Here is a 22290-nt window from a genome sequence, read left to right on the forward strand (position 1 = left end):
GGAACATAAACCCATCGTAAGTTGAGGAGCATCTACATGGGACAAAACTTCTTATTCTTTACGACGGGTTTCGGTGTAAAGAACAACATCACCCAGATTGTCCCCTTTCGGGTTATTTTTAAGCATGCTGGGATAGGTTCCAGGCCCACGTTGATCCTGAGTTGGATAAGTGGACGGGAAGATGGATGGATAATGATACAAAGAAGTAAAAAAAGCTCATAATTATGTTAAATTTAGAATCGTTATGACATGTTCGGGATAATGGGACGACTGGTCCTTATAAATTCATAAAAACAAACGTTTAGCCAAAAAAAATGCATTGGGCTTTATCCTTCTCGCTTGGAGGAAGGGTAATAGGGCTCAAAATCTCGACAGTGTGCTTTATAAGCTAAAAATGGAACAAGAGCGGAAGGTGACCGCCGATGAGACTTCAGAAACGTCACAGGAGGCACCGAAATCGTTACCGAAATTAAAATGCTATGGCTACAGTGGAGGCTAGTAGATGTTACCTATGGGAAGCTTCAAAGATGTTTCTTGCCAGAGACTGATTTATGGACTGTGGGGTGGGGGCGGCTTCCAACCACAACAAAGTCTCGCGGCTCTCTATCCTCAGCTCTGACCTCACCTGAAAAATTTGGGGGCGGCCTGGAAATAGCACAAACGGCAGCCGCATGCCCCGGGGCTCTCCAAATTTGTTCTCAGAACGTTTTCGGGGTATCGGAGAGACGGTTATCTGTGGGGATTAATCCTGCAGTAAATCAGGGGGGTGGCGAAGAGCCCCCTAGGTCAGCGGCTGGCACCGGAAAACATGGGCACCAAGAGAGGCTCCAGAATGTTCTGGGTTTGTCCACTACAGTTATCAGGGGACATTGAGGTTAATGAGTAAAATGATTGGTGGCTAGAGTGCAGTGGGCATCTGCTATTGTGCTTTTTGTGCTAATTACATCAAACGCGTAAAATGGTCAAGCCGGTTTCATCCACCAGCCGGACCTGGACGTTCATCACCCTGCCCCAGAAGGCACGGCAGTCAAGCACCGGTTTCTTCAGCACCAAAGACCTTCTGCAGAACCTATCGGAGGCTTACTGGCAGTGGTGGTGCCGATACTTAAGTGAAGCCTTAGAAAACGCCGGCCAAGACATACTTACAGAAAAAGCTGTAGTGTGCGTTTCTAAGGAATGCGTGTGAAAATATCCGAATGATAACTCTGTGGTGAATCCAGTCACACTGGGCCAACTACAAGAGACAGTTGAGGGAGAACTCACTTTTCATCTGGTTGGGGGGGCTACGGGGGGTGCTGAGAGGTTTGACGGAGTGCGAGGATCAGAGGGGAGATGAGTCACACGCCATCTGTCCCGACCACGTCTCCACAACCATCCACTACTCTCAGGTCTTTACCCCACCAGGAACTCCAGCCTTTGACATTTCGACCCATCTCCTGTCCCCTGGCCCAGCTCCTCATCACCTCTCCCTGTGCTCTCCTTCATCCGCCGCCTCCCGGACAGGCCACTACTCCCCGCCATTCCCTCACTATTTATTTAACCTCTGTTAATTGGCTGTCGCTGAACCTCCTGATTCATTGCCTGGCTGGGAATCGGTGACAGATATGGATTTTGTGATTACTACTCCCCCCCCCCCCCCCCCCCCCACCGCACACAAACACACACGCACAAACAATGCAACCACATTCATAACATTTTCTCCAGAATGAACACGCAGATAAGGCTTAACTGGACAGCCCCCAGATCTTCGCTGCTTATCTAAGTTTACGGGAACGACTCCATCGGCATGGAGAACATCCGTCAGGCCGTCTGCCTCGTTCTCGGCTATGCCGTAGCTAAGCTAGCCGACCCGGCCAAAGGGATTAGAGGCCTATTTATCGCCTGTCTAGAGAGATTGCATCTCTATCGCAACACGAGTTTGGTACGCAGACAAAAACACCTGACGCAAGGCACTGTTAAACAGGCCGGTGCAGGGTCTCTGCTTTCATCTCCTAAAAATTTTTTGCCCCAACAAAGTCACCAATATTGATGCTAATTATCACCTATGTCACGTGCCATAAATGACCGATTGCAAATCTAATGACCTTCAAGGCCACATTGACAGCGCAGTGTTTGAAGCGTCTTCATTGACATCGTCTTCAGAGTATTATCATAGACTTATGGCTACTGCTCCCATTCAGTTAGCGTGCTCTCCTGGCTGGAATCTGCTCTAAGGGGTCCCTTGCCCTATACCCCGTACATTCTGGGATGACTTCCAGGCTCTTTGCACACCTGTACAGTAAAAGTAGTTATGAAAGATGGATGGATTATCTTTTTCATAGGTTAACATTTTAATTGAAGTCAACCATTGTGCGATTTTACACACTTCATTAGGTACAAGTGTGTGAGAACATTGTAACGCCTTTGGCTGCCGTCTAGTGGAAAACTTGCCGCATATTCTTTTGATTTAACTTTCTTGATGGGAACGGCATCTCGCTGTTGAGGGGGGGCTTTGGATCTCCATCACGACGTCGCAAATTAGCAAATACAAGCCATACGTAGGGCGAACATAACATGTCATATACAGCTGACCTAGAGCTGAAAATGTTTACGTTTCTGATGCCAGAATATGATTCCGTCAGCCTGCTGCCAGACACTTCCTATGTACATGATGACCCTCCCCTGTCCTGCTCTGTGGGAAGCCCACCTGTGTAGATTTCAGCCTCTGAGGGATCCTCCACCTTCTTGTGCTGGATGATGTAATCGGAGACCTTGTAGCCAATGATTGGCTCCACGTCGACCCACTCCAAGGCCACCATGGTGCTGGAGGGCTCTAGCTGTGGCGCCAGGCGCAGGCTGTGTGGAAAGGTGGTTGACGTGAGACCTGCCCATTCCACAACCCAGCACACACACTTTTTTCCCCGCCCACATTTCAATAGCAGGACTGTGATTGGCTGGTGCCCCAAAAGAAAAAAGACTCCAGTGAGCTGCCACATTTATTAACGACATCACTATTAGTTTCATTAAAAAAAAAACCTTCTAAGCTGCCAGTTCCCTCTATCCACGTCACTCAAAATAACACATATTAAGTCCAGAACAAATACTCTCATTAAAAAAAATAAACTTGCTTTATTATTTGTGTATTGTAGTTTGCTACAGTGCATTGGCCTTTCTTAAGAGTACGAAACTGAGTCACTAATATTATATTTTAGTCACATTTTAATATCACACAGTGGTAGCGCAGGTGCACAAGACTTACATTTACTGATTATAGTGTTTGGCTGGAGCTTTTCATTTAACATTCCTGTTGTCTGCAGAATAAATGTGTGAAAAGGCAAACGAGAGACTCAAAAGGTGCTGATTGCACAGATTAGCACAGAGCCAGTGGACGTCCCCTGAGGTCCGGGTATACCTCCTGCAAGTATTATGGTCTGGGAAATGCTATGCTGACACTGACAGACACTGTCAATCATATTTTCTGTTGTGCTGATTGATTCTCCCTCCCATGGGTCGACTGGGGGACAAGAATGTGAATAGGTCTGGCTATCGGGGAGGGGGGGGTCCACAGGCGGGACTCACATGGGCTGACGCAGGGGACTGCAGTTGGGCAGGCCATCCTTGCTGAAAGCATTCAGGTCACAGCGACACCAGTTCTCGATGACGTCGCCCTTCCCGGCACACCAGTATGAGCTCATCGTGGCACTCTTGAAGGCCTGCAGGGGGGAGGGAGGTGGAGGGGGTGAGGGATGGGGTGGGGGGGGATGAGGAGTTGGTGTTAGAAAAATGTAATTATGGAAAAATGTAATTATATCAGAAAGTTTCCTCTCTGGGCTCTGAGTCACTAGGCAGAGGCTCCTTCCGAACGAAAAATGTGAGCTAGTGTCAGTGGGGATCCCAGCCCTCTGCCGTGAACAGAATCATAGCCCCCCCCCCCCCCCAGAGCTGAAGAACAGAGGGGGGAGGGCGACTCTGTCATGTTACTGGAAGATGCAGATATGCGCATTCCCAGTGCTAATCACAAATGCTTACATGCTTCGGTTGGGTGCCACACGGACAGAGATGAGCAAGGAAAGGTCTACATGATACCAAAAGGTCTTTCCTGCCCGCCGGAAAATACGTCACTCTCTGGGATCATTTGTAAATATTTCCTAAATGAAGACATGTGAGTAGAACATGATGCTCATCAGATGCTCTCTTTTTTCAAGCCGGCTCACACGGGTAAAACACGTCGTCCCTAAAACTGGGTCTTTCGGATCAGGCCGTTGGGCGGCTGCAGTTCATAGCGATTCTGCCCCTGCTTCATGCCACCCCACCGCCACACCGCACCTTCCTCTCACGCACTATTACGGCTTCAGCCCCAGTCGCTTGATGTTACTTCCTACTCTTAATTGCCTTCTTTAGGCCAATTAGAATCAGCCAAAATGGTCAATGCCTTATAACATGGACGGACTTTGTTCTCTGACTTGATCGGGTTCCCGCACCGCAAATTATTCCCCGTGCCGCCTCTGCACTCAACAATTAACGGCTTAATCAACACCCGCCTCTAATTTTTGAAAAACAGTCAATATAGGGCCCTCGATGACATCATTCGAAACGCTTGTGAGTTCTCAAGGACCTCAGCTGATTAACGATGCTCCAAGAGCATCTAGGCCCTAATGAAGCAAGTTTCTAACCTACTATGTAGAATATATGACTGGAGGAGCTGAAACTGTCCTACTGCTGTGACCTTTCTTAATGGCATCGCTGTTTCTCCCTTGTGACTCCTTTTCTTGCACTAACCCTTCCCATTTCAGATATCTACCACTAAAATAATTATTTCTAATCAGTGTGCCTAATATGGATCAAAATGGTCTCATTATAATATACATTTATTGAAATACTTGAATTTATCTCCAAGTTTCCTTTGACTTCAATTATCTAACAGTACCACCTAAAGCAGAACTTTCTTGGTACAGAATGCAGTATCACATAATAGCTCAATTACGCAGCTAAATAGATCTTGAACCCCAATGAATTCTGACCCAATTTTGGCCAAGCAGCCAAAAAGGAGAGTTCTGAAAGTACGAGGACTACAGATGGCCATGTAAGATCTGCCAAATGAAGAGCAAATTCCCAAAACTCACTCACCTGGACGTTCGTAAGTGCCAGTTCTGTCAACTTAGTGAGTTCTGGAAATTTAATGAAAGTTCTTTGACAGATGAGATGAGAACTGAGTGAGTTTTGGTTCCCTGTACTGTAACATATGATGAGGAAGCTGGACTTTCGGTTATTGGTTGTCTCATGTCAAAAACAACAAAAAATTGGACTAAGTGAGTTTTGGAAATTTGTTCTTTACTTATCCCATAGACTGAGACTGTCCACATTGAAGCCAAGTAAGAATAATATTAGTTAGCATTAATGTTTGTAGAGTAACTCTGTGGAGGGCAATGATTTGTTATCCATAGTCGAACGCATGACAATCCAGGCTGCTACTGCCCAGGGGGGTCACCCCATCCAAGACGACATAGCTAAACACACCCAAAATAACGGCCCCCGCACCGGCTGCGGTCATTGAGAAGCAGGTGATTGCAAAACACAGCAGGGAATTTGTGGTGGCGTGAGTGTATGGAGACGTGGGAGGACAGAGGACATGACCCCCACTGCGGCCGAGCTTGGCCAACCAAGCGAGGACCTGCCAGCCTCCGCAAAGACGTGGGGGCCACGTGCTCCTTCCTCATGGCTGCCAATCAGAAAATCGCACAAACCCATTACCGCGCACATGAGCCTGAACAGGCGACGAGGCTCAACTTTAGCTGACCGCTAAGTAAATCCAATTGTGGCTCTCGGGAACTAGCAATGAGATGTCCGGAACGAAAGCCAGCCAATCAAAAGCATGATCGAGCGTCTTTCCCAGACTTAGGTTCTGATTTCAGGGCTGTGTGTGAAGAAATACCACGCATGTCAGGTACCTGTGCGTATATCGCAAAAAAGGAAAAACTGTGTGAAAAAAAGCATTTAGACCGGAATGGTTAAGGAAAAAAAAATTTAACAGGGCAGCACAACGGCCTTGTACCTGCAGGTTTTAGGGTGAGAATCCTGCTCTGTGGGCGTGAACTTTATATGTTTACATGCAGTGTTGGGCATATAAATCTTGGTCTGGATCTGTACTTTCTGGACCTGAAATGTAAATCTGTCAGCAGTGTATGAGTGTGTGCATTGGGATGGAGTGGTATTCTGTTGGGGGTGGGGTGTGGCTCAGTGGGCTAAACCTCTGTGCCTGGCATGGGAAGGTTGCCCCCAGCTCCAGGGGCACTGCACACTGCACCCTGGTTGACCATGCACTGTGACCGCCACCCCTCCCAAGCTTGCAATCATCTGTGTGTCTCATGCAGAGCAAGGTAGGGTAGGTGAGAAGAGAATTTCCCCACAGGGATTAATAAAGAATCACAATTTTGTCCAGGGTATCCACTTTTATGGGATAGTCTCCAGTGTTACTGCAACTGCATACACTATTATGGAAGATGAAGTCCTGTTAAATGAAAATGCATGATAAACTAAGGAGATAGATGAATAGTTAGCATGGGTATCTCAGGAACAGCAAATCCGATGGGGTCTTCACGTGGGTGCTGGGAATGGTTATCACCTCATAAAGCATTCAGCTAAGGGCAGTCCGGTAGTCAGGAAAGGCTTTTGGTCGTAAAGGTCAATGAAGACCTGGTGACCTATGGGTCAGCTGACTAGCCGGCGCTGAAAGATGTGCAACCTGTTGTGCAGACCCAGTGTGCCTTGTCACTGGTGGAATAGAACAGTCAGTTCCACTTCTGTCAGCAAAAAAAAAAACAAGAAAGTGCAAATGCAGCGAACTAAAGAACGAAAAACATCGCCAGGTCCGATGCAATGGGCCGGAAAAACAGCATCTAGTCCGATGAATCATGGTTCCTGCTATTTCACACTGGTGGACAAATCAGTTCACGGTGAAGACCAACATGAGTCCATGGATCCATCATGCCAGACGTCAGCAATGGCAAGGCAGGGGTGGTAATGTGGTGATGCATGTATTCACGACGTTGACATTGAGGACCCGGATACGAGAGAAGCAACATTTAAGCACCAAAAGACATCTGTGTACCATGGCTAATCAAAGCTCTGTAAATTGGGTCCTACAGGCCACAAGGCTAGGATTGTTTGGGAGATCTGACAGTAAATCTAGCTTGCTCCGGGGGCCCTGCTGTGCGCCAGCATCTGCGGGAAAAGGTGAAAGTCCACAACCATGACCAGCACGACCGTGGGAATCAACGGGGTCAACACAGCCACCATAAGCACTTCATAATTAAAACCTTGTTTATTCCCACTCCAGTGAACTTGGGTTGGTCTTTGAGCAAAAGAGTCAGCAATTGGTCTGAGAACATACTGGTTATTTACTACAGTATGTTATCAGATAAGATGTTGCCACAGTGGCTTAATGGGAAAGGCACTGGCCTCCTATGCCAGGGATTGCAAGTTAAGTCCCATCTGGGTTGGCTGCTTGCATTTTTGGAGAGAAGGTAAGTGGCTCAGAAGGTTGCCAGTTCAAATCTTGTGGTCGGCAGACTGCTATCACCACTGGGCCTTTGAGCGAGGCCCATAACTCCCCAATTGCTCTGCTTTGTCAACTGTACGTCACTTCGGATAAAAGCTTCTATTAAATAAAACAAATAAAAGTGTAAAAATGTTAGATACTGAGGTGGGAGTATCTAGTAAAGCCCAGGGTGAAATTCTCCTATGTTTAGGCTTCGAGTTTAGCAGTGGCTCTTTCACAGCAGCCCCAACTGTAGATGTTGAAGACATGTTCAGTGCTCACTGGAAAGGAGATGACATTTTGAACGTTAACTCTATTAACTCAAGCTCTCGCTAAGCTCCTCCTGCATCAGGTCGCCTTCCAGCTTATATTACCATCTACCCTGAGCGCCTACAGCATGCCAAGGAAAGCCAGCGGGTTCGCAGTATTGATTTATTGAATGATCTGGAGAGTCTCAGGTAGTAAAATACCTTTGCAGAAGGAGCTCCACTATCACTCAGGTTAACGTGGTAAACAGGGGAATGTTCTCCTTTGTACTCCAAAAGCCTTTAAGGGAACGTCTTTCAGGAAAAGGGACATTAAGGTACTCTACTTATTAAGTTCACAGGAAGGTAACATCTCTGGGTGATTCGGAGCGACTGTCGACTGCCACAACAGGCAAGTGTTCTAGGTCCTGTCGGCTGAACATTTTTCTAAGGTGGGGGGCGGGTGGCTGGGGGTACAACGGAGAACAATAGGATGCTGAGCATATTATGTAGTCCCAGGAAATGAATCAAAAGATGAGGGATGTATTAAACTAAGCACGATCTCTCTCATCATGCATGGTGAACCGATGAAAATCACTGCGGATGTGAATCAGGCCGCAATCCTGCTGGACGACACTTAAGCAACCAATGTTATGTGGCGGACCCCTGTCCTGAACAAAGGTCAGGGGCAGAAATCGCGGCTCGACGACAACAAATGCTAATGGCCGTACCTACCATTGAGGACACCCAGGTGAAGTCTTCAGTATTATTTCTGCAACTACAAGACCACGATCCGTCACGGGCCACATCTAGGAAGGGCTAACAATTTTGACCTCAGTATTTTAAAAATCCTGGCTACGGTCCTGCTTGTCTTGTTACTGTGAAACAGACTTTTTCATCACAATAAGTGATGTCATTATAACCCCCCACCTGGGGACGCACAGACCCCGTCAAACAAAAAGGATACATCAGGCTAAAGTAGGGCGCCGTTCCATCTAAATCTTCTTATAAACAAATCGTGGTATGAGTTATGAGTCAAGCCTCCTCCCAGCACTGCTCACCAGCCCTGTGCTGACGGGATATTTATGAATGTAAGAGGCAGAGAGTCAATGTAGGTGTAGTGTCAGGGGTTAGGGCCGCACAGCGTGATATACAACCTTCCCAATTGTACGCAACACATCTAATATCTCCACCAGGTCTGCCACAATCTAATCAAATGGCTGCCCAGAAAGGACAAGACCTGTCGGCAGAGCCTTTCTGGATCGCTTTATTTGTATATTCAAACTAGGTTATTCATTTCGGCAAAACATGGGGGAGGGGGGGGGGGGGCTAATGGACGTCTCCCTGTCGCTAAAAGTCCCTGGACCTTTCCCTGGGGGGGCTAATGGACAGACCCGTCGATGGGCATTTCTCTGTACATCAACACGGAGAGTCTACCCAGGCCGAACAACATGCCTAACCTCCGGGAAGGTGGGGGGGGGGGGGGTGGGGGGGGCGGGGGGATGGTACTGTCACAGCAAGCTGATCCAGGTGTTTATACTTCAACCACGATTTGCATATTAAGGAATGTACCCCTACGGTAGCGCAAGAATGCCGGGAAGCGATCGGATAAACAAATACGGAGGTGAAAGATCATGATGATGTGTAAGAGAAGGTTCCTGAGAACAATGTAATACAAACCAAAAGCCTGTATTGTCACTAAATTGGAAGGTTCATTTCACAGTATGAAGGGAAACAGGCAGATAGTCATGCCATCGCTTATGCCATGTTGCTGTTTTCCATCACCGAGACGTTTTTATACAAACACCTTTGTTACTCTCACTTTCTATAGACACTCTTTTCCAGGTGTTCTCCTTTGAGAGGGTCGGAACATTTTTTTTTTGGAATCTGGCCGTTTATCCCCCCCCCTTCCTGTTTTTTTTTCCTTCTGGAAAAATTTACAGTAAATCACGGTAAAGTGCTTTATGGCGAACTTGCTTGTAAAAATGCTCTACAGTGCATAAAAATCAGAGTGACTGACTGAACAACGGCAGTATATTGCGCCGTCAAAACTAATATTGTGCACTGACTGCAGCAGAGAGTATTAAAAGGTTTGTGTCCTCAGTGGCCTGGCCAAGGATTATGCTGTTTCTCCTGTGCAAACCGTTTCTTAGTGTGATTCACAATTATGCAAATTTGTCCTCAATTTAACATCAACCATTCATCTGCTCGGCGGATGCTTGGGCAAGTTAGAACGTGAAATAAGGTTATTCTGGGAAATGTTTATAGAAGCGGTCTAGGATAGGGTAACACAGTGGTCACCTTCATGGGAATGAATGTACAGCTTCTGTAGCTATAAGGTCACTACGGCACATTCTAGAACACATCCATAATACACCTGCCAAATTGTACAGTCCTGCTTACCAGCACCACGTGGTCAAACTGCAGGACACTTATTATGCCTTTAAGACTCTTCCTCGATTGTAAAATTAAAAAAAAAAAGAAAGCTTTTTTTAAAGCCTAGACTAAATTAGGAATGCCTTACCATTTCCCTGTAGATCACGTATTAAAAAAAATATCATATTAAAAAATATATATACTTTTATTTGAGAAAGGACATTAGCACATTAAAGAAGAATTACATTTGTTAGGGGGCCTTTAAACTTATTTTCCTACATTCTCTACCACCTTAAGCCAAACCACTTGCACCACCTACTGTTAAATCTTGGGAACTGCAACCCAGCAACACGATGGACTCAGCCAGTGACTAACTACAGTACCATTGTAATTATATGAATGGTATCCCAGGTAGAGTTTGAAAGTAACAACAGGGAAAAATCTTATGAATTTTGTAATTCTGATGTCCTGGCTTTAGTATTATTATTATTAGTACATAAGGAGCATCACTACAGGTTTATGAAATGGTGGGGGGGGGCTAAGCCTTTACTGGGGGGGGGGGGGTCTGATGTTAATGGAAATGAAAGAGGACATGCTGTGTAAACTAATAAGTGTACATTTATTTGGGGGGGGGAGGCATTTTTTGTGGGGTAACCCTAGCAATGTCGCTGTACTACATAATGAATAATATCTGCATTGATTAGTAAATTAACCACAAAAATGAATGAGTATGAAATTAGGGCCTGAATCAGTAACGGTGCAGCTTGTATAATTAGGGTCAGGGGATTTAGTGAGCTGAAGGAAACCAGAGGGTGAGATACAGGAGAAACGGAGCCGTATTTTATGAAATATCCGCAGCTGGATTCAGCATCTGCATTTGGCAAGACGGGTGGGGGGGTGTTTGCTTACCTCCTTGGTGCTGTTGTCCTGCACCAGGCTGTACAGCGGCACCACGCGGTTCACCTCCAGCAGCTCCGGCGTGGGGCTGGGCAGCTCGCGGCCAGGCTGCCCACACAGGTGGCAAGCGGACGGGCAGCCACCCTTCTCCTGGCAGCGCACCTCCACCCCAGACACCAGGTCCCCTGCCAGCAGCGGTGTCTTCAGCAGGCCCGACACATAGGTGATGAAGGGCACCGACTTCAGCTCCCGCCGGCTGCCCAGGTCAGTGGTCTCTGTGAAATTCAATAAAATTATGACTTATACACTATTGCGAGCAACACTTCAAATCCAAGCACATTTAGTTAGCAGCTCATGAACAATAGGAATGTTGCTCAAATGGCTAATCAGACAAGTTTGGGATTCAAACCCACTAACATCTGATCATAGGTACAGAAGTCTAGGTACAGGTACAGGATCATAGGTACAGAAGCCCGCTGAGGCACATAACACCACCAAAGGCAAACTGCTGTCCCTGTCAGGGAAGCGAACTCTGGTCTTCCAAATGAAGGCAAGGACACGCAACAGCACACTGACGTACAGTACAGCATAGGGTGGAATATAAGTGAGACTGTGAGACATGGAGAGGTTTTACAGTTAAACGGCATAATGCTACACCACCTTTTTTTTCCCTCACAAATCAACTGCGAGGTGCTTTGCGGAAAATGGCAGCAATAAAACTAATCATCTAACAAGCATGTGTGAGCTCACTGTCACAAACATGAATTATATATGGACCCAGAGAGAAAGGAGCCACAAAGACAGGGGTGAATTCAGGCAATGCGCATACCCAACACCACGTAATATATACTCATGCAGACTGAATGAAATCTCCCCTTTACATTGACTCGATTAATGTGATAGACGATAGTACACATGCATCATAGATGTGAAACAACAATAAACGTACTTTGACTTGACTTTATCTGTAAAAAAAATGTTTTTTTAAGATAGCTGTTTGTTTTAATGTAGGAAAGCGATGTCTTTTAGAACTAACGCTTGTATTCTACGATCATAAACTCAGAGCTACTCAAAACACTCAGCTCGCCTTGTCTGGAGAAAACCCATTTTCTGCACCCTCAGAAGAAGGTGGTAAATAGTTAAGACAGCATGATTTGCAAACATCGCCACACTCCTTTCACTAAAGCAACTCAAAGGTCAGTGTAAGTCATATTTGCATTAAACATGAGCACACAAGTTAGTGTAGAGAGTCTTAAGCAGTCTTACTACAACTGTAAGAAGATAAAACATCGGTATGATATTAGTATGGTATGATACATAGTTTGTCAGGTTAATATGCAAAAAACAGCCTGAGAGTACAGGCCGTACTGCAAGTGATGTCATATTGACAGTCAGGAGTCCATTCAAGATGCAGTCAGGCCTGAAGTACAGTCAGAAGCAATGCATTCTGGGATCTATTGAGTATGAGAGGAATTCTGCTGGCCCAAAGCTCAGGGAAGGTTAACTTCACAGAGGTGGTTTAAATACGTAAGGCTCAAATACTGCATATTTACACAGGATAGCCTGAAGACGGACCTTCAGCTGCTGAGGGAGCGGAGATGTAAGGCAGAAACCTTGCTAACAGAGTTTTAAATATTTTCCTGCACGGGGGAGGGGGGGGGGACCATGTGTTGTGGAAGCAGATGGGGTCTGGAGTTTGGCAGTGCAGGCTGCGCTGCCGCTGTGGAGATGGGGCTGAGGGAGTCTCCCCTGAGGTCACCTCTGACCGGAGACGACACATTCGCAACAAGGCGACCGCACACACGGTCAAAACCGATGGAGGGGTCCACAGCGAGGACATGTTAGGGCATACCACTTGTGCAACAGCAGACGCATGGCTTCATGACAACATACAAATCACGCAAATGACACGTATGACTGTGGTACACTGCAGATTCACAGACTGTTCATTCACTGTAAAACACAATACAACTATTTTATCTATCTATCTATCTATCTATCTATCTATCTGTCTGTCTGTCTGTCTGTCTGCCTGCCTGTTTGTCTGCCTGTGTGATCAACAAATTCTTCTCCATTCAGCAGTGACTGTCACCCCTAGAATACTAATGAAGATCTGTAATACACACAACAGGTGAAAATAAAGGCATCACAATGAACAGTTTCCCCCCTGCAAAGACATGTGGAATGCAAACAGGCAGATGGGTGTCTCTAAAAAAGCGATGACAGTATGAGTGTTAGCCCTGCAATGGACTGGCATCCTGTCCTGGACGTTTTCCCGGTTTTTCACCCCCATGCTAATTGAGATAGGCTCCTCCTCCCCCCCAACCAAGAAATGAATATGGCTGAAAGAGGGATGAACAAAGAATGCAAGGGCACATTTGTTCTGTCGTTCTCTTGTCGACCTAGCAGATGTGCAGAGTTGAGCACCTATGAGCATAATGGACTGTGTGGAGTCTTCGATCCCATTGGCTGCACCAGCCAGCACCCCCCAAACCCCCCGCCTCACCATGTAGCGCATTCTTTCAAATCGCGGCACTCCTTCGTAAGAAAAACAACAAAAAGGGAACAAAAACAAATAAAGAGACGTGTTTGGTATTTCAGTCGTACAGCTTGCAGACCGGTGGTGATGACGGGATACTGGAGAGAATCTCCCTCATGCTTCATCTGTTCCCCCCCCAAACAAACAAATGCTCCTCTGGTGGTTTCAGGGGGAGTACTTGCTTGTGAGAAAACATGTATTACTCACGAGCCCCCGGGTGAACTGGAGTAACAGGCACGAGACCAAGGTCGACCTAGCGGCCTGTCTCTGACTCCATGCCATGGGGCCGGATGCTCGCCGCAGTACTTTCCGGAGCATCTGATCTTTTTTTGAGATCCGCCAAGGTGGTGGAGGGTGATTACGTGAACCTGGGGGGCTTCCCTGGCACACGGCTCCACATCCGCTCTTTGTGGGAGGAACGCTCAGTATTTGGCTCATTTGTTAGACACTAATTACGCGACTTCCAAAACGGCAGCAGCGGCACATGGGACGTCGTGTCAAGCGATTTGACTTTCCCCGCTGGTGTTCTGAGATCGAGCATCGCACGTTTTCAGGGTTTTACCCGACTGTTGTACTCTCGGGAAAGTCGTTAACTGAGGGAACTAGATTGTTGTTTTGGCCATAAATCCAGATGATGAACCATTCTGGTCTCTGCTGCCTCCTTCTTGATAAACAACTGGTCGGTATGTGCCACCCTATTGTTGAGAAATCAGTGTCATCTAGCACTGAGTCAAAATGTAATGCATTTTGTGGTCTTACAAAAAATGTGTTAAAATCCCAGGAATGGCAGTAAATGAACACGTACCAATTTACTCTCTTGGGGAAACTGCATACATCTCTTTGCGTGTAGGCATCTGTTAGACTGAATATTTTATTAATGTGGTACATAAACAGCCACTGCCACTGCAATCTCAGCCTGCAGTTTAATTTCAGTGGATGTCCTCGAGTTGCAGTTGGACGCGCTAGACCTATCCACCGCTGTGAACTACTGGCTACCATTTCGATGCTCTCATCCCAAAGGTTTCCGTCGAGTGCCATTAGCGACGTACGCATCCGGACTCCATCGGTTAGTATCAGTCCGGAAAGCAATCTGTGCTTTTTATCAACGAACGCCCTGCATAAAACTGCTTAGTGCTTTTCCACGGACGGCAGACGATTGGGGAAATGCAAACGCAGGGGGAATAAAGTCTGAGAACGAAAACATACACTGAGCGGCTCAGAGAGAAAAATTCGGGCCAAACAGATGTGCATAAATAATTTTTAAAAATGCACACAGCACCTGCACGTGTCATTACGTACCTTATACTTTAATACCTTATACATTACGGGGGAAATTCCTGTCTTTCATGGAAACGTGCCGAGTTTGACTCAAGGCGCAACAAGGAAAAAAAGTATTTGATATATTTGAAACGCAACAGAAATTATAATAGGAAAAATGTCTCTTTGAATTTCACTTTGCGTCCACAGGGGACATGTCTAATTGATAGCGGATATTTGCAAAACGGCATTCTCTAGCTATGCGCAAACAAACCCGCTAAGTTGAGAGGAAGGGCAGACATTATTGGAGAGAACAGAATTTCCTCCTAAGAATTTATAATGGAATTATGCAATTTCATTCCTTAGCCATTTGCTTATGAATTCCCCTCCGCTGCTGCGGCTTGACAGATTCATCAGAACAATTATATTTCCTGCCCGCAGCCTGCCACTGAAAATTTACGAAGGTGGCATTTTGCTCTGAAGTAGCGTCAAGATATGCAAAGGGTGTAATCAATAGTTACGAGAGTAACTCATAGCCTAAGTGCAAATGTCTGTTCTGAAGTTAGAGATCATTCGAACTACCGCAGACTTTTCTGTAGAAACAGTAAGGGGTATGAAATACATATAAATGAATGTTAAGAATGTCTGTCCATTTGAGACAAACACATTGCCAAACCAATATTCTGGACATTCCCCCAAAAATCCATCTATCGAGCCATTCGCTTTCTATGATCTCACAGCCGATTACGCGTATGGTAATCTGCAGCTAATTCTAGAGGGCAGTGCACCCCCTACAGAAGGTAGTAGTGCATTACAGGCCACTCTGTCTCATACATTTTTTCACACAGTAGGTTCATAGACGAAGTGCAGTTGAAGACATTAATGTGCTGGAATAGCGTGTTGTTAGGAGTTTGCAGGGGAAATTAATATTATTTCAGCTGAGTTAGGCGGAGCTGGTCTCTGATACGATATATAGTGCAAAAATATAATGTGTTTCAAATGGTGTGCCTCACCGGAGCCAAATCTACAGCAAGAGGGCGCTCTGCTTACATTGCAGCGAACCAGAAGAGCTTCTGGCAGCCAGAGAGAGAAATTCTCTCGGGAGAATTTTCCTGAGAATCAAGGACGTCCTGATCCCAGAGAATATCATCCTTGTTTATTGACTCCAACTGTTGTTGTTGTTGCTATTATTATTATTATTATTATATAATAATAATAATAATAATAATAATAATAATATCTATTGTGAGAATCGTTCCAGTTATGGATCTAAGGCATGATAATTTAAAAATATACTGTCAATAACAAGAGGCACAATGCATGTTTATGTCACCTTTAGACCGTGGTCAATGCAAAAATAGATTCAGATTCTAAGATTCAGTGCACATTTCCTGTCATATCTGACTAATATAACGTCACTGAGGGATGGACAAAATGAGCTGACCCTTTCAGGGGTGACAGTGCCCCTGTTTCAGAAGAGAATGATCTATCACAGCGGAAACATGTGGACGGCTGGGAAACTGCAACATAAGCACTCAGTATATCTATGTTTTTAAATAATTTTTCAGGGAATGGGCACTGCTTGGCCTATAGCAAGCATTTAGGCTGGATATTTACAAAGACCAACAGATACTATCCACGGGTAACATGCCCAGGCCTGAATATGACAGATCTGCTGTTAGGGACTTCACCATTACAGAAGCAGGACCAAGAATGGTGAGGACTAGCTGAGTATAATCTTCAGACGACGGAAATTCATCTGAACAGCTCCCTAACCTTTGCCCACCTTATTAAAAATATCTACTAATTAAGGCAGGTAGCATAGAGAACTGTATTTATTAGGACAGATACTGTTGAGCACATTGTGGGATACTTTTTAGGTATTTAGCAAGAAAGGATATTCCTGTTAAGAATTGGAATTTATTATACATATGTATGTATGTATGATAAGCTTTCAGACAGAGTGACAAAGCTGCAGCCAAGTTTTGAAAATCCAACCTATTTCATGCTCGAGACCCCACTCTGTTAACATAACTGGACCCATTAGGCACACTGGGTATTGTATTCAGTTGCATTATGGGATAGGACTTTGGTGACTGACAAACGAGTGTCATGTTACTGAATGCTGAGCCACAATGAGCGGTAATTTAAAAGCTCAGCCCAAAACACAAAATATAAAGAAAGGCACGATCTGACCTATCAACCATTACTGAATTTGATCCTGTTTCTTTCTCCATATTATAATTAAGGCATGTATTTTCCAGTGATATAACAAAGATTAGTAAAAATGTGTTTTTCTATAAAAAATATAAATCACCTTTAAATTAATTTCTTTGTTTTATAGATATCTAAGCTAAATCTTGTCTTCAAATAAACACTGCACTATACAGTCAATTATCAAGAAAGACCAGTTCAAAAAGCACAGACACCGTACATTACCACACAATCGCAAGAAAGACACTACTACATATATTATTGAGGCAGCTAAATATTTAAGCGGTTGCCGTGACTATGGTGACATCTTGCGTCAAAGCGCAACTAAAACACTTAATGTAAAATAGTATACTGAAATTTAAAAATGGCTTTTATTAACCAGAGTTACGGTGAAATGTAATCTGAATATATATATGTGTGTGTGTGTGTGTGTGTGTACACACACACACACACACACACGTTTAATATATACAGTATGCGTATATGTATACACACGCACACACACACACACACATGTAGGGTAAACATATCCTGATGGGGACCGCTCATTCATTTCAATGGGAAAAATGCTAACGCTAACTATGACAACCTTAACCCCCACCCTGCCCTAACCATAACCATAAGTAACCTAACAAAATACAAGAGTTTTTGCATTTTTAGTTTTTTCATAGCAGTCACCGATTTTTATAAAATAGAGTTTTCCCTTATGGGGACCAGGAAACCGGTCCCCATAAGGGAAAAAAAAACGGATATTTATCGCGTTATGGGGACATTGTGTCCCCATAAGGATAGGTAAACCCGCTCACACACACACACACACGTTTAAAACAAACCATTCCGGGAACAGTTAAAGCCAATACTACTATGAACTTCATATACCATAAACCCTTAGTACAACCCAAAAGGGAACCGATTTGATGTGACTTTCATCGACTGGCACCGCAACCAATCAGATTAAGAGACTGAGCAAACTGCGTTTAGCTACACCAATGAAATAGAAAGGGGGCGGGGATTATATTCTCGGCAATATTACATCACAAGTAAAGCCGCAGTCCTGCTCGGCAGCGGTATTCCGGAGGCGCGTCTTACTACTTGGAAGATCTGACATTGAAGAGAAGGTAAGAACGGTTCATAAAAAATGACAGCCGGATGACCCTGTTAAAAACACCGCATTAACATCTCGATAGCAGGCAGGGCGTTAAGGTTTTTGACCGACCCGACCGCCCTAGTAGTTTTAATTTCGCGAAGGCCTCCCGACTCCCTGTCTTGCAGTGTAGCATTTCTGTGACTGTTTTCATAAATATATGTTCTGGGCAGTATGTTTGTTTAATTAATACTATGAAAAATTTAAAAGCGTCTCATTTATTTCCCGTCGCAGAATATTTCGGTTCCCTGCAACTTTGTATAGACACTACATATAAAGCTATTAGCCAGATGCTATACCCCCCCCCCCCCCCAATAAATAAATAAATAAAAAAATACCGGCCGTTATTATGCTAAAAATACGGCTTCTTGGCTTTAACAGTGTTTCAGGCTGGTCGGGTTACGCCTGCACAGTGATAAACTGTAACTAGTTAATAGTTTATACTAGTTATTATAAAGCATATGTGTATTAAATAGGCATCAGCCACCCTTGTGCTTATGCTGTCTAGGTAACGATAGGCATAACATTGCCGATTTGACAGTCAAAACTCTTTCCAGAAATTCCGATCTTAAATGAGTGACAGGCAATGACTGCTGTCACACGGAGATATTTAAGGCAACGAAGTGTTTATTTTGGTCAGTAACGGTTTTCCTTTGGCACACGTGGTATATGGGTCCTCACACTTGAACCTGCAGGTTCCAGGCGTGCTAAGATGGCCACGGCAGCGACCCTGGACCCGGATTTCGTGCGAGAGGTGCTGGAGTGTCCCATCTGCCTGGAGACGTACAATCAGGAGCAGCTGCGGCCGAAGCTGCTGCAATGTGGCCACACGGTGTGCCGGCAGTGCCTGGAGAAGCTGCTGGCCAGTACCATCAATGGCGTGCGCTGCCCCTTCTGCAGCAAGGTGTCCCGCATGAGCAGCATCTCACAGCTGGCCGACAACCTAACTGTGCTGAAGATCATCGACTGTGCCGGCTCTGGTGTGGCAGCGGCCGCAAACCTCATGTGCAAGTCCTGCCGGGGCCGCCTGCCCAGGCGGTACTGCTGCGATTGCGGCCTGGTGCTGTGCGAGGCCTGTGCCGGTGACAGCCACCGCAACCAGGGCCATGACGTGCAGACCATCAGGCTTGCCGCTGAGCAACGGCGCCGCGATCTGGGCGGCAAGCTGGCTGCGCTGCGCGACGCCATGGGGGACATTCAGCGAAAGAAGGCAGCCATCGACAGTGTGTCCAAGTCACTGCGGCTGAAGTACAAGGCCGTCCAGCAGGAATATGCCCGGGCGGAGCTGCGGCTGCAGGAGGAGTTGGGCCGCTCACGCCGGGCCTTCTCTGCCTCCATGGCAGAGGTAGAGAAGCTCAACGCGCAGATCCTGGAGGAGCAGACCTACCTGCTCAACATTGCAGAGGTGCAGGTGGTCTCTCGCTGCGACTACCTTACCATGCGCATCAAGCAGGCGGACATCGCCCTACTGGAGGACGCTAGTAGCAACGACGAGGAGGAGCTGGAGCTCAAGGGCCAGCTGCCCACCATCCTCAAGCTCCAGGACCCGGAACTCATCAAGGCCGAGTACCCCAAGGCACTCGAAGTGGGACAGCTGACCACCAAAGGGTGCACGGTTAACACGGACGAGGAGGATGGGCAGGAGCTGGCGGCTGCTGCCTCCGCCGCTGTCCCTGTGGACCTGTACCGTGACATCGACATGATCGCCGCCGTGGAGGACAGCGTGTGCTCCTCACCCGGCAGCTTCAAGTCCAAGTCTGTGGACGGAGGTGGGGCCTCGGCAAAGACAACAGTCTCCGGTTCCAGTTCTGGGCCGCAGCTTTGCCAGTTTGTGAAGAAGATGGGCTGTAAGGGAAACCTGCCGGGCATGTTCAACCTGCCTGTGAGCATCTGCGTCACGCCGCAGGGCGAGGTACTTGTAGCTGACCGTGGCAACTACCGCATCCAGATCTTCAACCGCAAGGGCTTCCAGAGGGAGATTCGTCGCAACCCTAGCAGCATCGACAACTTCGTGTTGAGCTTCCTGGGTGCCGATCTGCCCAACCTGATCCCGCTCTCCATTGCCATCACGCCGCAGGGCCTCATTGGGGTCACGGACAACTATGACAACTCTGTCAAGGTGTACACCGCAGACGGCCACTGCGTTGCCTGCCACAAGAACCAGCTCATCAAGCCTTGGGGCATTGCTGCCATGCCCTCTGGACAGTTTGTTGTCTCTGACGTGGAGGGGGGCAAGCTTTGGTGCTTGGCAGTAGACCGAAACATGGGCGTAGTGAACTACAACCGCCTGTGCTCCGCGGTGCGGCCCAAGTTCGTGACCTGCGATCCGTCCGGCACGGTGTACTTCACCCAGGGTTTGGGGCTCAATATCGAGAACCGGCAGAACGAGCACCATCTGGAGGGGGGTTTCTCCATCGGCTCGGTGGGCACCGACGGCCAGCTGGGCAAGCAGCTCAGCCACTTTTTCTCCGAGACTGAAGACTTCCGCTGCATCACCGGCATGTGCGTGGACGCCAACGGCGACCTGCTGGTGACCGACAGTGGCCGCAAGGAGATACTGCAGTTTCCCAAGGAGGGAGGTTTCAATATCCTCATCCAGGAGGGCCTGACCTGCCCCGTGGGTGTGGCCGTCACCCAGAAGGGGCAGCTGCTGGTTCTGGACTGCTGGGACCACTGTGTGAAGGTGTACACCTACCTGCAGAGGCGGCGCTCATCTACATGCTAGAGGGTCTGCTTCCTTAAGATCCATCTGTATCTCCCTGGTCCGGCTTGATCTCCCATTCCAAGACTGAATTCGAAGCCCCCAGACCACCGCCCCCCCCACCCCACCTCTAAGTGTGTAAATTGCTTACTTGCTGTTCTGGTGTCAATGGGCATCTGAAACACGGCTACTGGAAGCATTAAAAAGCGGGCCTGTCTGCCGAGTGGCTCTCCTCATGGATGGTTCTGTATTTTTTCTTTTTTAAATCACTGCGATGCCGAGAGCAATAACTTGAGTGTGGATTTATTAGGAGAAACACGGTATTGACTGTCCACCTGTGTCTCACACTACTGTTTTATAACTTCTACACATTACAAATGTGACTTAAGTGGAAAAAAATAATGAGAATAATAAATTTAATTAAGAAGACAAATCAAATTTGATATGGGATTTTCAGGAAATGCTCCTGTGTCTGGAACCAAATATATTTCACATTTTGAGGATGCTGCTTTTAAATATGCTGTCACCCCTTTCCACAGTGTTTGCATTGTGTGTGTGTGTGTGTGTGTGTGTGTTTTTCCCTCCACATGCCGTCCAGCATCCCCTTTACAAGAATATTTCCCATCTTTCCTGGAAAATCCAGGTGCATTGGTGCAATTTCTTAAATGAAATCTTCATTTTCCTGTCGGTCATTAGAGCCGTTTTTTTCTTTTCTTTTTTTTTTTAAAAAGATATATTGTAGTACCAGTTGGAAAAGATGACATGCAATTCAGATAATTACATCCATGTGCGTTATACATGCACACATTATATAAAAATACTACACTGCATTAACAAGTGTTTGTCCGTAATCATGCAGTGCGTTGCTGTTTCTGTGGTTTTATTTCATGCAAATTAATGTTCCCACTTCAACTTAAATTTTTTTCATTGCTAGAACACAACTTACGCTTAATCACCAAAAGATGTAAGCTTCTGGGCTTAGATCACCAGCATGCTAAGTGTGTCACTGCAGTATTTTTCAGACCCTTTCCAATCAGCATAAACATCCTTGTCACGTTTGAAGACGACGCAGCTGTTTTTCCCAGTGTCTGCACAGTGGATCGCTGTTTATGTAGAAATAGCGTGGGGATAAGAGTGCCCAAGGAAAAAAAAAAACTAAGGAAAATTCTTTGTTTAAAAAACTGTTTTTATTGTTATTTTTGATATGAGTTCAGCAGTATTTTCATGAGCTGTGAGACCTTTTATTTTACTTTGTTTTGGTTATTGTCCATCCCCCAAGAAAATGGAAGAGGCTGTGGACTGTTGATGCTAAAATAAGTGTTGTACGTATCGAGTCTCCGTTAGAAATTTGAAATATTTATTATCTGTTAATTGTAATAAACTTCACATTAAAGGGTTTAT

At 46.1% G+C, this 22290-nt stretch overlaps 2 protein-coding genes across 4 annotated transcripts in view; one reads left to right on the top strand and one right to left on the bottom strand.

Annotated features, from left to right (window-relative positions):
* Positions 1 to 22290, bottom strand: part of LOC111843458 (astrotactin-2-like) — a 285762-nt gene that overhangs the window by 36047 nt on the left and 227425 nt on the right. For all 3 annotated transcript variants that reach the window (XM_023811080.2, XM_023811082.2, XM_072714759.1), the window contains 3 exons: positions 11047 to 11309; positions 3559 to 3692; positions 2687 to 2835 (listed from right to left, as the gene is read on the bottom strand). In XM_023811080.2, coding sequence (XP_023666848.1) covers positions 2687 to 2835; positions 3559 to 3692; positions 11047 to 11309 — 546 coding nt within the window. The remainder of the gene's footprint in view (positions 1 to 2686; positions 2836 to 3558; positions 3693 to 11046; positions 11310 to 22290) is intronic.
* Positions 18073 to 22287, top strand: trim32 (tripartite motif containing 32). Its single transcript, XM_023811083.2, has 2 exons — positions 18073 to 18162; positions 18884 to 22287. Exon 2 carries the CDS (start codon positions 18901 to 18903, stop codon positions 20911 to 20913), a length of 2013 nt encoding a protein of 670 aa, XP_023666851.1. The 5' UTR covers positions 18073 to 18162; positions 18884 to 18900; the 3' UTR covers positions 20914 to 22287.

Source organism: Paramormyrops kingsleyae, chromosome 7, assembly GCF_048594095.1.
Source record: "Paramormyrops kingsleyae isolate MSU_618 chromosome 7, PKINGS_0.4, whole genome shotgun sequence".
Lineage (NCBI taxonomy): Eukaryota > Metazoa > Chordata > Actinopteri > Osteoglossiformes > Mormyridae > Paramormyrops > Paramormyrops kingsleyae.

Excerpts from the sequence above, each read along its gene's own strand:
- trim32 (XM_023811083.2), top strand. The coding sequence starts at position 18,901 with ATGGCCACGGCAGCGACCCTGGACCCGGATTTCGTGCGAGAGGTGCTG.